This window comes from Anoplolepis gracilipes, chromosome 4 (assembly GCF_047496725.1).
Source record: "Anoplolepis gracilipes chromosome 4, ASM4749672v1, whole genome shotgun sequence".
In the NCBI taxonomy this organism is placed as follows: Eukaryota; Metazoa; Arthropoda; class Insecta; order Hymenoptera; family Formicidae; genus Anoplolepis; species Anoplolepis gracilipes.
Genome location: NC_132973.1, coordinates 3,943,364 through 3,958,369, shown reverse-complemented (window position 1 = coordinate 3,958,369; position 15,006 = coordinate 3,943,364). Strand labels below are relative to the sequence as shown.

At 34.4% G+C, this 15,006-nt stretch overlaps 3 protein-coding genes across 3 annotated transcripts in view; 2 read left to right on the top strand and 1 right to left on the bottom strand.

The window, feature by feature from the left end:
- Hs3st-a (Heparan sulfate 3-O sulfotransferase-A) overlaps positions 1-6,787 on the bottom strand; it is a 38,528-nt gene extending 31,741 nt beyond the window's left edge. The window contains exon 1 of the mRNA XM_072891669.1: positions 6,031-6,787. The gene's annotated coding sequence lies outside the window, so the exon portion shown is untranslated. The remainder of the gene's footprint in view (positions 1-6,030) is intronic.
- Positions 3,096-4,528, top strand: LOC140665495 (uncharacterized). Its single transcript, XM_072891675.1, has 2 exons — positions 3,096-3,186; positions 3,396-4,528. Exons 1-2 carry the CDS (start codon positions 3,171-3,173, stop codon positions 3,890-3,892), a joined length of 513 nt encoding a protein of 170 aa, XP_072747776.1. The 5' UTR covers positions 3,096-3,170; the 3' UTR covers positions 3,893-4,528.
- A 455-nt stretch (positions 6,788-7,242) lies between the features above and the next one.
- Positions 7,243-14,396, top strand: LOC140665484 (probable protein phosphatase CG10417). Its single transcript, XM_072891662.1, has 6 exons — positions 7,243-7,517; positions 8,207-8,480; positions 8,643-9,468; positions 9,566-9,695; positions 10,310-10,765; positions 10,989-14,396. The coding sequence occupies exons 1-6, from the start codon at positions 7,407-7,409 to the stop codon at positions 11,229-11,231; spliced, it is 2,040 nt and encodes a 679-aa protein (XP_072747763.1). The 5' UTR covers positions 7,243-7,406; the 3' UTR covers positions 11,232-14,396.
- The last annotated feature ends 610 nt before the right edge of the window (positions 14,397-15,006 follow it).

The window sequence follows — 15,006 nt, the reverse complement described above, 5'->3', positions numbered from 1 at the left end:
ATTTTTCATACAAATGTATTTTCCGAGTTACCACATAATATGATTTTCTCCTTGGTAAAACGTTGAAAATTAAAATAAGATCGCGTCAGAACATAAAGTCATTTCAAAAAAGTGGACAAATTTTGCGAGCTACGTGAAAATGTGGCGTGGCTTCTCGCAAAAGGCTTTGCTAAGAAATCGAAGGATTTACCGTGTTTCCGACCGACCTGGATGTCGTTCACTTCGACGGACATCGCCGAAGGAACATCGCGTCGCGTATCCTGAACAGAAAAGAACGCGCTTTGGCACAAGACTGGTCACTTTTTACAGGTCAGAGTTCAAGAAGAATCGAAAGTACAGTTTTCCAATGATAGTATAGTTTACGTTGAATTTAAATATTTTGAAAATTTTCTTGGGAAAAAAAATAGAGTATAAAATAAATTCTGTCAAATTAATTTTCTTAAAATTCTTATAAAATAATAACGAGATTATAGGTACGTAATATTTCAAGATTTCAAGAATAAATAATAAGATAGACTTATTGTTACTTTTGCTAGATAATGACAATGTTAGATAATAACATATTAAATATTTAATGGATGAAAAATAATTATTAGATGAAAACGAGAAATAGTTGAATTTCGTAATGCAAGTACGAGGGGAATTTTAGATTATTCTACCATCAATAAATTACAGAGAAAGAACAGAGTACAGCGATATAAATTGCGAAGTTTTCGCGAAACTTGAGAATGCTTTAATCAATCATGTTTAAATTTCTCTCATTACTTTGATTGTCAAAACAGATGATTGATGCAATTTTTCGCACTGCCCGTTAAATTTGACATCGTCAAACGTGTTTTTATTAGCGTTCGATATTGTTTGCTGTATGTCATAAAATTTTGTTACTACAATAACAATCAAAATATTTATTTACTTATATAATATTGTTCTCTTTTTCATGTGTAACAATTATTAAGTATTATTTAAATGATTTTAATGCATATATTGATATATTGTATATAACATATATATATATATATATATATATATATATATATATATATATAATATAAAATAATTTAAATAATATTTAATAATTGCTGTATACGAAAAAAAGAACAATATTTTAATTGTATAGTATGTCATTGTTATTATATATTTACATACATACACATAAATATATGTAAATATAATGTATCGTATATATGTATGTATAAATTACAACCTTATCATTCAAAATATTGCTTTCTCTTTAGCTTTGGAAAAAGAGGAAGGTGTAAAAGCCTTGCCTTACAAGTTTGAGCACGGTGCATTTACACGCATGCTTTTAGGTGCACCAAAGATCACTAGAAGGTCTCCGCGTTCGATCGGAACAAAGTTTACTTTTATATCGTCATGATCGCACATCACGTAGCGGTAACTTCGAGGCTGATGTCTTCGAAAAAGCTTCGTCCAAAGTTTAAATATTCCCTGATACTCTTGGACTCTCTCTCTCTCTCTCTCTCTCTCTCTCTCTCTCTCTTTGTCTCTGTCTCTGGTCCTTTAAACCCTTTAACCCACCCGTTTTACAAACGACGCGAACGTCCAACGTACATGGCGACATTGTGCTCGAAAAAAGCATTAACCTCCTTCTTCGACTTCTGTTTCAAGAAAGCTTTCTCGCATATTTCCGAGTGAATTTATCGATCTTACTATCAGTCCATGAAAAATTTAGTAATATTTAACCAAAAAAAAAAACAGAACATTTTTAATTTCAAATTTCTGTCAGGGACGAAAAAGAATGGTACCGCGGGAATTATCGATGTCGTGTTTACAATTCTCTTACGACAATAGCTCACGTAATATGAGATTTAAACGAGTATCGATATCCGAGTGAGTCAATTATAGTTTGCTTCATAGAAACGAGATCGCGAAAGGAATACATCGAATAAAAAATGTCTTTTTAATTTTTTTTATAATCTTCCTTCGAAATAAATTTTTCCTCATTTTTTTTTTCTATTCTCGCGTGATTCATTTTCGTAAGTAGTAGTCAGTATTATAATTCTTCACTCGATAATAATAGATAGATATGGAAATTTTCATATGCGAATAATATGAAACTATGTAGTTTAGTTTAACAACCGTGCTCGTAGAATAATAATGCGCACTCTCGTAATGTAAATTCGTTGAAATAATAATAGGCTAATAAAATAACAAATAATGAATAGACATTTAATAGAAACGCAAATGCAATTTCAGCTTCTGTGTTTGCCAACATTAATTTGTAATTCGATTGCATATTGTAAATTGCATATTTTTAGCAAACCTATCTTTTTTTTATCCGTCAACTAATTACAATGATAGGTTTTTTTAAACATATTTTTTAAACATGTTTTAAACATTCTAAAATAATAAACATAGAAATAAAATATGTTCACACGTAAATAGTTTTTTCGGACAGTGCAACACGGCAACTGCTGTAATTTTCGCGATACGGAACTCGAACAGTAAACTAGTTTACATGATTTGCGGGACGATACTATGGCAGCTTGGCACGCGGAGTAGTATCTAGTAAAATACCAACCGTTAATTATTGCTTCCATGTGGTCGAGAGGTAGGTGCAAAGACAGCAAGAATGATCTCCACGTTAAAGGTCAAATAAATACATTCGTCGTCGCGATTTCCGATTATTTTCTCATATCAATTTCACGCGAAACGGAAATTAAATAATCGATAATTGTATAAACTTGAAAATATTTAATTGGAATGATAAAACATTTTATCTTTTTTTTCGGCTATTATCTACGAACTGAGCGGAAGAAAGACTATGTATCAATAATCAATGATTGTATTAACTTGAAAATACTTAATTGTAATGATAAAACATTTTATTTAATTTTTTTTCCTGTTATCTACGATCTGAACGAAAGAAAGATAAACGAGATGTACGATAGAGATAATCATGTTTCATAATTGTATTAACTTGAAAATATTTAATCGGAATGATAAAATGTCCTGTTATTTTTGCGGTTATTATCTAAGCGACAGAGAGAGATTTAAAAAGTGAACAATAGATAATCATGTTTTGTGATAAAGTGATGCGTATTTATAGAGTCGATCTGACTGATTTTAGTCAGTCACGTATTTATGATCAATTAACGAACGCGGCGTTTTTCTCTTTAAGTTTCTCTCTTTAAGTTTAAGTTGAAAGTATGCAGACGATGAAAGGTAAATGTTGAAATACTTGAGATATTTCTATAATAAGAACCCATTGAAAAGAACTAAGATGAGATTAATAATATTATCTATTAATATTATACTCCATAAAATCTTTTTTATCAATTCAAATTTATATTAATTTATATCTCCTCTTGATTGAATTATGATTTGATCATATTGTCATTGATATGTCTGACTACAATTTTTGTTCAATGTAGGAATATACGTAATCGCCATCATCTTTGTGGCATCTTGGAGCATTGTTATCGCGAGTGGATATTTCGACCAAGATAAATCTGAATCTATTTGGGAGCAAGATGTAGACAAAATTCCCACAAAATGCCCACTTATCGACGTAAATGGCACAGTCGTTCATCTCGCGCATGAAACTGATTGCACAAAAGCCTACAAGTGTTCTTGGGGTAAAAGATATCTGTTTGATTGTCCTTGGATAGACGAGCGAAAGACGCAAAGGTTGCATTTTAATATATACAAACAGTACTGTGATTGGCCAGAGCAAGCTGGTTGCATCGAATGTCCCAGAAATAACGGTGGCTACCTACCAGCTAAGTTATCTTACGATAACAACTCCTGCTCCCAGTACTATAATTGCGTAAATGGTTTGAAGCAGCTAAACTTCTGTTCCTCCGGATTTTGCTTTAGTGCCACATGTCAGACTTGCATCAGAAATCGAACGGGTGGAAATTGCGATTAAGTTAATTTATTAATTAGAATAGAAGCTTTATCAAATCACGAGGGGTTGATCACTAACAGTTATAATGTACAAAAATAACCCTTTGATACGGATTACCTTTAAATTATACCTCGGATTACTTAAGATTACCTAAAAGTATCTTAAATTAAAAAGAAATTTTACTTTAAATTATTTAAACGCTAAAGATTATTTAGATTTACCAAAAATAACCTTGGATTACCCAGAATTTTGCTGGGATTGCCGCTGAATTATCTAGCCCATGTACAAAAATTTCCTCAGTGACCAACCCCTCGTCAAATTACCTCTCTACTTTGTGTAGACGTTTCCTTCGTTCTGTGTTAATAATTCAAAAATCTTTCGAACGCATTAAATATTACGAGTTTCAAGATAAAATAGGATTATTTGCGTAGGAATATAATGAAAATTTTCATCTAAGAATAAGAGCAACGGAAAACCAATACCAATTTGCCTCTCGCGTCCCACGATGATTTCCTCATCCGTGAAATTAAATCGAAAAGTAATTTTTCATCATACTTTTGTGCGTAAAAATGTAACACGCAAGTTCCGATTGGTATGAGAAAATTAATTTTGATTGTAGAATAAAGGGCGAATAAAAACTAAAAGTTTGTGAAATTACTACTGCTACTCGACTACTATATAAGAATTTCATAACATAAACGTCGCTTTACTTTTTAAAGATTAATTTGAAGGAAACGAGAAAAACTTTAAAACTTACTTTCCTCTAATAGTATATTCCTGAAATTAGATTTGTGTTCCTCATTTGAAAATACTATTTACCACTTAGAGTCAATCGGAAGCGAATTCGTTGAATGGCGCACACGTGCAACAGTTTGTATCGAGCAAATAATGAGTGAAATGAACGGATCAAACTAGATAATTAAAATTGATGTTGCAAGATTACGTACGCTGGTTCCGCTTAGTATTTGGACACTTGCCATCGACCTGCTACAACGGCACTTGGTAACTTGTCGCGAAATAGGAGCAACGCGCGAATAAATTGAATGAAACCTTTCGGTGCGCACGCGACGTATTATTATATAATTTAAGTGTTATATCATTTAACTTGTTTAACTCGATTAAGTTCCGAGTATAGAAACACACAACACTATAGATAAAGAAAAATTGTAGGAAAAGGAAAGATAATCAACATCGCAAAAAAATATTATTTTATAAATTACTTTTAAATTTCAGGTTTCTAATATTGTATATGTAAAATCCCTCTCTCTCTCTCTCTCTCTTTCTCATGTAAAATATATAATATAATATTGTTAATTTTCTTATAATTTGACTCATACACACATACAGCGAAATAACCGTTTGTCTATGTAAGGAACGATATTTTGCGTGGCTAGAGAGATTAATGATTGTTCGTAGTAGAAATGGTCTCTTGTAACTACAGCAGTAGACAACGGAGCGTCGAGTCAGACACGGTGGTCGGTGGGGCGATGGTTAAATAGCTTGCTAACGGGCTTTGCGTGATAACGGACAAACGGAAAGAGTTTAATTGCAAATATATACATAGTTAATAATACTCATTTGCCAAAGGATTCTTGCATTCTCGCTCAGAGTAAACTTTTCAGATATTTTATGCACGAATCGTGTAGGGTGATCGTCGCACGACACGAGAGAGAGAGAGAGAGAGAGAAAGAGAGAGTTAAAAGAAAAATATAATTGCTACAGAGATATATAATTTGTACTTTATACATGAAAATTTTCCCAATTTAATTTCGATTAAACAATCATTCTATAATCACCGAACTACACAGTGGTAGTAGCCAACCGTTTAAAACCGCAAGGAGATTCGCAATAACAGAAACACTTTCAGATCAATATACGATGGTTCATTTAACCGGTCGGGTAACCGCGTAAAGATAATGCATCGATATCGAGCATTCGAAGGCCTTAAGCCTACTATCCAGACACGAGCTCCAAATCCTCTTATCTGCAACACGTTCGCGCGTTAAGCATCCGGAATTAGCAGCGTGCGTGCTACTGTCATATATCGCTTATAACCACTCCAACATCGTCGCGATATATCGGACATAAATAACAGAGAAATATAGCTCTCTCGGCAGAAATAATCGCGCGACAGGCATAAATAAACATAAGTAACATACTTGGTCGGGCCGATCCAAGGTCAGGTCACTAGGCCGGGAACACACGGTGTTGGCTTATCCTCGTCTCCGTTCGGGGATGCGTATCGACAGGTACGACAGGTACGACAGGTGCGATGTTACACACGGGCGACGTAAAAATTGACGATGCTGTATAGCCGGCTGCAACGATGACGACGACGACGACGACGACGACGACAACGACGACGAGACGACGAGACGCCGTTGAAGGGATGAGAGCGATGCGCGGGGATGAAGCGGGGGTGCAGCGAGAGAGGCTCGCCCCCGTTACTGCGACGAGGACAACGATCGACTTGCTGCCGCTCGCGGCGAACGCTCGCCAGCGAGCGAGAACGGACGACGACAGATTGGGAATGACGGGGAAAAAAAAAAGCTACTCGCTACTCGGCGACGATCTCGCGCCGCGTATCCGCTGCGACGTTCGTCGACGATCGTCGCGCATTCGCCGAACATTCGCGACGAACACGACCCGACCTAACCTCCTCGAGCTTCGCCGAACGACTGGCGGGCTCGAGGCTCGAGGCTTGAGCTTGTACTCGAGCGCCCGGCGCGCGCCGCGCGCCTTCCGATTAGCCCCCTTCTTTCCCACTCCATCGCGTACGGTAAAGCGCGACATCTACCTGAATAAAGATGTACTCACTTCACACTTTACCTCTACGCTCCTCATCGCTGGAACGAAGAGCGGAACATTCAAAGAAATGATTCGAATATTTATTTTGTTATGTTTCGAGGTTAAATTTACATTCCACGTCAACGTCTTCCTGAAAAAAGAAATCTTTTCACATTAAAATTTATTAAATAAATATATATATATATATATATATATATATATATATATCGTTATTGAACAAATATTACCTTATTAAATTCCGATGCATCGATGATGCATCAGTGATGCCACAATCGTGTTATTCTTTTATTTTAATCTCGAATAAATATCCGTTAAACGATGATAATAAAAAAAAAATGAAAAATACAAGTTGTATAAAAATAGAAAACATCCTTTTTTTCCCCCGACAATTCACGCGACGACGCTACGACCTACGACACGTAAATGCAGTGACCATGACTATTTTTACATAGAGTGGAATGTACGCATATCCGGTCATTCGCGTTTCCGATCCACATGCGCACGTTGCTTTAAGTTTGGCGCGAAAGCGCGCGCCGTGTCGTGTCGACGGCCCAGCTGGCGCCAGCAGCGTCCTGGAAAACAGAAAGCCAAACCGGTCATGAGAGGCTAGTTAACGACTGTGCACCGCGTTCATCACGTTTGCGAGGTTCTGTTTTCTGGCGGAATATTGCGATATATTACGCGGACACCGCGAAAGTGACACGACGGCCAGCCGGTATCTCGAAAGATGGGAGCGTACCTGTCAGAGCCGATTACGAAGAAGGAGTCGAGCGACGAAGCGGGAAAAAATGTCGCTTACGGCGCGAGCTCCATGCAGGGCTGGCGAGTCAGCCAGGAGGTAAGCAGCAAGTCGTGCCCGTCGTCCAACAGCGGCAACCGCGGCGACAACAACGCGGTCGTGAACGCGTGCGCGCGCGCGCGCACCGTTATCTGGTCTCGGCGAGTTTCGGGGGCCGGGCGTTTCGCCGGCTAAACCCGGCGAGACCGGCGCTGATCGGCTGATCGTCTGATCGTGACATGCCGCCAATCGACAACGACGCCCGACGCCCGACGCCCGAGAGCTCCGGGCACGACGCGACTAACGCTCGCTTGCAACTTTCGCTTCTCTTTGGCCCAATAAATCAACTATTTCGATAAAATGTCATTTTTGCGACGGATTAGTCGATATTGCATTTTTTTATTATTATATAAATATAATTTTATTATCAATATTTTTTTGATACATATATATATATATATATATAAAATAATGAAAAATATATCAATTACTAGTCTACGATAAATGATTAAGTTGTTATAAAATAATATTATGTGTATGCATAATGATTATTTTATCTTAATTATTGATAGTAATCTTTACTATCACATTAAGGATAAATCAGTTATCGGAACAGAAATCTAATTTTGTAATAGATTTTCTAATCGATATCTGAATTGACTTGTAAGGTAAAAATTTCTATGATAGAATCCAAAAAAGAAACTTTATCGAGAATATTGAAACTATTAATTATAATTGTTTATTTGTAGGATGCGCACAATTGTTGCATAGATTTTGATGACAATTGTTCACTGTTTGCTGTATACGATGGTCATGGTGGACGTGAGGTAGCGACGTATTGTGCACGTTATCTGCCTGATTTTATCAAACAGACGGAAGCTTACAAAAGAGAGGATATCAGACAAGCTCTAATAGATGCTTTCCTGGGTTTTGACGCTACTCTTACAAAACCGGACGTGGTGAAAATTCTCCATGATTTTGCACAAACATCATCGGAGAAAGAAGAAGGAGACAACGAATTTGGTGCGTTTTTTTACATCTTAAAGATATGCATTATTACAGGATATACTCTTATACAGATAATCTTGCTAATTGCGCATTTGACAAGCTTTAATTTATTTCTTTTATTTACATGCGCGAACAAACTTTTAATAAGATTGTCTTCGTACATTACATTATGTATAGATGAGGAAGAGAATGTTAGTAATCTGTGTATGGAAGCGACAATGCCGTTGGAGCAAGTAATGGCAAAGTATAAATCAGAAATGTTGAATACTCATATAAAAAGCTTGAAAGGTGAGAAATGCGGTAAACGCGCATTTGCGAGTCCTTTTCTACGAGGTAGAAGGGAACGAGAAAAAGCGACCTGTTCGTCCCTTGGCGCGGGATGTTCCTCATCGCCATCTCCACCACCTTCGTCATCGTCGTCATCGTCGTCCTCGTCGACTACGACTGCCTGGAATACCAACGAAGCAGACGTTAGTAGTTCCAGTCAACCATGTGGCTCAACTCTGTCTAGCACAGTGGAGCGAAAAGAGTCCGAATGTCCAGGAAGCAACGAAGCCGAGCAAGTGCTGGACTCGACGACGAGCAACGGCAATGCTGCTCATGTGTCACCACCTGTGGGATCTACTGCAGATGTAGAGCCTACCAAATCTATGGATATGCCTGACAGCTCGGAGGACGTGAAAGAGAAAGTTTCGAGTCCCGGCAAGACAACGCCATGTGCGGAGTCTAATGCGAATGAAGTGGAAGTGAATGGCGCGGAGTTGAAAAGGGTCGGAGACGCGGACAGTAGTAAGGGAGGCGGAGGAGACAATGTATCGAGTAGTTCTGGCATTCCCGTGGAAAATGGAGATGCAGATCAGCAAGAACGGATAACTAGCAGTGGTCGAAGAAGAGTTCCATCTGTAGATCTTTACCAAAGCTTACTGAAAAAGGACAGTGATGATTCCGAAGATGACGAGGACGATGATGAAAATGACGAGACGTTTGATGGTGTCCCTGATAGGTATGAACCTACAATAACGTTCATTGAACAAATGTGATTTCTAAGCAGTGTTTTTAAATTGCGAAATTCTCTCTCTTTTTTTTAAATCGTTTTGCAGTGATGAGGATGATACGGAAGATGTTGACGAAGAAGAAACTGATGATGAAGATGATGAGGAAGTAGAAGAAAGAGCTCAAATACCTGAAGTGGATGAAGATGATCCTGATGCTATGTTAAACATGGAAAAGGTATAATATATCTAAATTTTTTTTCTATAAAGAGAGAGAGAGTTGAAACTTGGTTCTCTTTTATTGGGTTGTCCAAAAAATAGATTTTTTTTCTAATTGAAGTTTTTGTGTTTTCAAAACACTGTTTCTAAACTATAAAATATATACATATTCTATGAAAGCTGATATTTTAATATGTGATTTAAAACTAAGAATTATTACATTTGATTAAATTTTTTTGAATTGGCTTCATTTTAGAAATAAAGGAATAAGAAGGTATATTTTCGAGCATTTATGCTTTTATTATTTTTGCAAATGGAAAAACAAATCATGATAGGAAATTTTTTTTACCGTTTTTTTTATGAAAACAAAAAAGTAATTTTTTGGAAATATATCTTTTTATTACTCATTTTAAAATAAGATCAATTCAAGAAAATTTAACAAAACGTGATAATGTTTTTTTAAATTACATATTGAAAAGACAGTTTTTGCAGAATATGTATATATTTTATAGTTTAAGAACAGTGTTTTGTATTTAAAAAAATAAATAAATAAATAAAGAAAACAGATGTATATTAACTACAAAAAATTGAAAACTTTCATTAATGAATATAAAAAAATGTATTTTTGTGTAGCCTGGTGCGGATAGTGGATGCACGGCGGTGGTAGCAATACTCAAAGGAAACGAGTTATATGTAGCCAATGCTGGGGACTCTCGATGTGTTTTATGCAGAGACGGCCAGGCGGTCGAGCTTAGTTTGGATCATAAACCCGAAGACGCACCAGAAATGGAACGTATAGTAAAAGCAGGTGGAGAGGTGACAGCCGATGGCAGAGTGAACGGCGGTCTCAATCTTTCAAGAGCGCTTGGCGATCACACATATAAGCAAAATATGGTATTACCAGCTGAGGAACAAATGATTTCCGCTTTACCGGACGTAAGGCATATTACGATTGAACCAGGAAGAGACGAGTTTATGGTACTCGCGTGTGATGGTATATGGAACTTTATGACCAGTCAAAACGTCGTTCAGTTCGTACGCACTCGTTTATCACAAAATTACAAGAACATCTCGAAAATCTGCGAAGAGGTATGGAGAATCGCGTTATATTTTACATAAATTATCCTTTCTTTTGTATTTTTTGGTAAATTTTATTTGTCAATTTAATTTCTAATTAGACAATTAGATTGGAGTAAAAAAAGGTTTTTGAACCCTTTACAAATACATGTATTTTTTTCACCTTCAAAAAACTATGAATTCTGTTCTTTTTATATTTATTATTCTATTTAAATCGAAAATTGATGTTTTTTAGCTATTTGATCATTGCCTTGCACCGGATACTCTTGGCGATGGAACGGGTTGCGACAACATGACTGCCGTAATAGTTAAGTTTACATTGCCAGCGACCGCAACTGCTAAAAGTAACACCGTTGCCGAAGTTTGCGTCACAAAAAAACGATCAATCTCACCAACTGTTGAGGAAAATAACGAGTGCATCCCGGAAGAAACCAAGGTAAACTCTTGTAAACGCATGAAGACCGAGGCAGCTATTTAAATCAAGAGTCACCACATGTCATGAACTGATCTCTGGAAGCGGACAAATTAATGTGAGTTATTGTAAAATTATGTAACAACTTTGTATTACTGTGTAAAGTTGAAACGGCACGATTATGCGGTAATAAGCACATGAAATGTGCAAGATGTGTTGATGTGTTGATTGCTGCTGACAGATTGCTCCTTTGGAGCACGTGGGAGTGATATAGTATAATTTTCTTAGTGGACATATATATTTATATATATGTCATTTTTTGATTACGATAAAATAAATCATTATACAGTGTTTCAGTTTTTCTCTCAAGATCGTATCTTGTGCATATATTTATTTCATACTACATGATGTTCGATAGTCTCTGAAACTTCTGAATATGAAAAAGATTACATGAATATTCAAAGTTTTTTTTTTTTTTTTTTTTTTTTGACTTTGTAAGAATTGGAAATTGAAAGTTAATTAAAACCAAAACGAAAAAGAGATTTGTAAGATATAACACGATTCCATATCTTTTTCTGAATGTTCTCATGACTTTATAACACACGAAATAAACACTGGTCTTTTTGACTAGTCATAAATTATATTTTGACTAGTCGTAAATTATATTCCATATCCTGAATCTGAGAGCTGATATTGCATTTTATTGTTGAAAAAAACAATTCAACATATACGGGCTAATATTTTTATTGTGTCATGTATATAAAATACTAATAATAGAAAATATAATCCTGATAGAACTCACACAAAATCTCATCCATTTCTTCATAAGCATTTATTGACATAAAAGTAATGACATGAAAGGTAATATATATTATACATAAAAAATATATAATACAATTATTCTCTGGAAATTTTATAAGATTTAATTATAAATCTCTTGTAACACATTATGATATAAATTGTAGTTGCTTCTAATTTAATTTCATACATAATCCTTTCATTTAACTGAGATGATCTATAATTTTTTACTATTATTATTTTATGCATGTAAATGATGCAATGATACTGATGAGAATTTGCAATGTGTAATAATTTGTATCTAATTTTGCCTTTGTTTCCTTGTGTTACATCTTAATTTTTGTTATTATATATAATCCATTATATTCTTACTTTTTTGTGTCCAATAAATAATATATAACACATATAAAAGGTATTATTTTTCAAAATGTAGTAGTAGAAATAAAATTTGAATCAATATATTTTATTAGAATGAAGAAACAAAAACACACACTCTCATAAATAAGTCTATTGTTACATTAAATCAATAAAATACATAAATATATTTGTATCATTGCAACATTTATTTCAAATTGTAATGATTCTCTGATTATTACAATATCCTATATTTATAAATTGACAATACATTTTGAGTTTAATAATTAAATAAGATTATTACATGTTTGATAATCAGATAATAAAAATTTTAAATTTTTCCATATATCATCCCATCTGCTCCAGCTGCACTTGCAAAGTATATTCCTTGAGTTTTTAAGGGTTACACATAGTATAAATGTATATATTTATAAATGTAGACTAAACTTCTATTTGTAAGTCAATACATTATCTCTTTATTTTTACGAAATAGAATTTATTTTTGAATCCTTGGGTATATAATGGTTGAATGGATGGGTGTGTGTGCGAATAGCCTTAAGATGTTTAAACTTAACTAATATAATTAAGGCAATTGCGTATAACGCGTTACCAATTTGTGATCTTGTATTAATGATAATGTTAAAGAACTACAAAAAAGATGTGTACTCGCGTTAAATTATGTCAAATGCTATGTATTTTAGAACGATCTAAATTCGAAAATTCGCGTATGTCAAAAGTGTGTTTTTTGTAAATTTATACAGCCTTGTATAGATGTATTGTAGAGCTTTGAGAAAACGGTAAACGCGTTTGTATTGTCTAAAGGATTGCAATTGCAGAGCAAAGTGGTAATTTGACACATGCATTATAGTTGTAGGGTATAAATAAAATTATGATAAATTTAAAATATAATTATCATGATATTTGTAGTACTTTGATAAATGCAGAGTACTCCTGACATGATCGTAGCTGCAAAATTCTTTTCCGATAAAAGCAAAATGTTTGTAGTATTATAATAAGTGCAAAATACTTGTAGTATTCTGACAAACACTGACAAAATAGAACAGAACAGGCAGAACATATTATGTCTAAGAGCAAATACGTATCTATTGTTTAGCTATTGAAAATAATGAGGGATTTGGTATTCGATGATTAAAAAAAAAATTAGTTTTTTTAACAGTAATTAGATGAGATTTGTGAATTTTTGCTCTTAGATATACTTAAATATGCTTACATCACGCTCCTCCATCCAATATTTACCCAACATGAATAGATTGACGATGCGCGTGTTAAGCACAATGTCTTTGTAAAACATTTATCTAACAATAAGTAAACTACTATTTTCAAAATAGAAGCTAAATCCGACATGCGCGATAATTGTAACACTCGTCGCATGCTTTCAAATTTGATCGAAGCTTGTGTTACATGGTTAATATTATTATTAATTGTAAGTAGGCAATATTATTTAAACAAATTGAAGATCTACCGTCATTGGTATCTTTCTTTTTTTTTGTTTTTACGTACTAAGACTTTCACATTGTATAGAAGTTCCCGATTCGATCGCAGAAATGACGGAATATTTCTGTGTGTTTTCACATTGTAGAAATTCATATAACACTACATTAAAATTCTATGAGATGAATATAGAAGATAGAAATGTGAGACTAGCGAGTCGACCCAGTGACATCTTTGCGATATTTGACATTTTCCGCCAATATATATTCTTCTGTCGATGCTCATGTGTAATCGCGATTGTTAGTATAGCAGTAATTTTATTGAAAAAATTATTTATAGTTAAATGCAGAAGCAATCACGATACTCTCATGTAAACACCGTTTGCAAGGTGATCAGTAGCGTATCGATATTAGACGTGCGATACTTTTAGTGTCATCCAGAAAGAACTGATGTGCCTTTCCAATTCAGGGGTTGACAACCTCCGCAACATGTGTATGTACATTCGATTCCGTCTCAAGAAGAAAGGTTTGCGCCCCAAATACTGTCTTTAAATGCAAACTCCATCATATATACACACTTATGTATAATAATACCTTGTTTCATAATACATGTCACATTCGAATCAATCACTTATTTCCATTTTCTCTCCTTACAAGTTTTTTATTTTTTCCTCTTGCCTGAAAAAAACGAATTATATATATTTTTAAAGCATATAAAGTTAGGAAAAAACGATTTAAAAATTTGCCTGCTTTTGCATTTAATAAAATTAATTTCTTTATTAAATGCAAGTATTCCAGCAAATAATAGGACAAATCTGTACGTGTAAAATTATCTTTACTACTTGTCTAAAATTCACATTATTCTTTGCTACAAAATGCATCATATTCTGTATTGTGATAAAAGTATTTTTCTAATTTTTATAATTATGTTGTAGATCTTGTATATTCTTTTTAATTTTGAAGAATATATACATTTCATGTAATATATATCTTATTATTTGTTATCCGTTTGATCTTTTACAATTGATTATAAAATCGCTCAAAGGGACAAAAAATTTATAAATTTTGTTTTATTCAACATAGATATATTCGATTCAATGTACAACATACATATTACAGAGATATGAATGAATCCTACAATGTGCAGGCAAGTAACGCGCAATACATATGGTCCCTTTATTAATTCTTTTTTTGGGGGGGAGGGGGGGGATTATAGATCGTATTTTTAAAAAACACGC

What these genes read in the sequence shown, in the direction of transcription:
- LOC140665484 (XM_072891662.1), top strand. Translation starts at nt 7,407, where the DNA reads ATGGGAGCGTACCTGTCAGAGCCGATTACGAAGAAGGAGTCGAGCGAC. An exon ending in AGAAGGAGACAACGAATTTG is followed by an intron (nt 8,481 to 8,642) that starts GTGCGTTTTTTT and finishes CATTATGTATAG; the next exon opens with ATGAGGAAGAGAATGTTAGT. An exon ending in TTTGATGGTGTCCCTGATAG is followed by an intron (nt 9,469 to 9,565) that starts GTATGAACCTAC and finishes ATCGTTTTGCAG; the next exon opens with TGATGAGGATGATACGGAAG.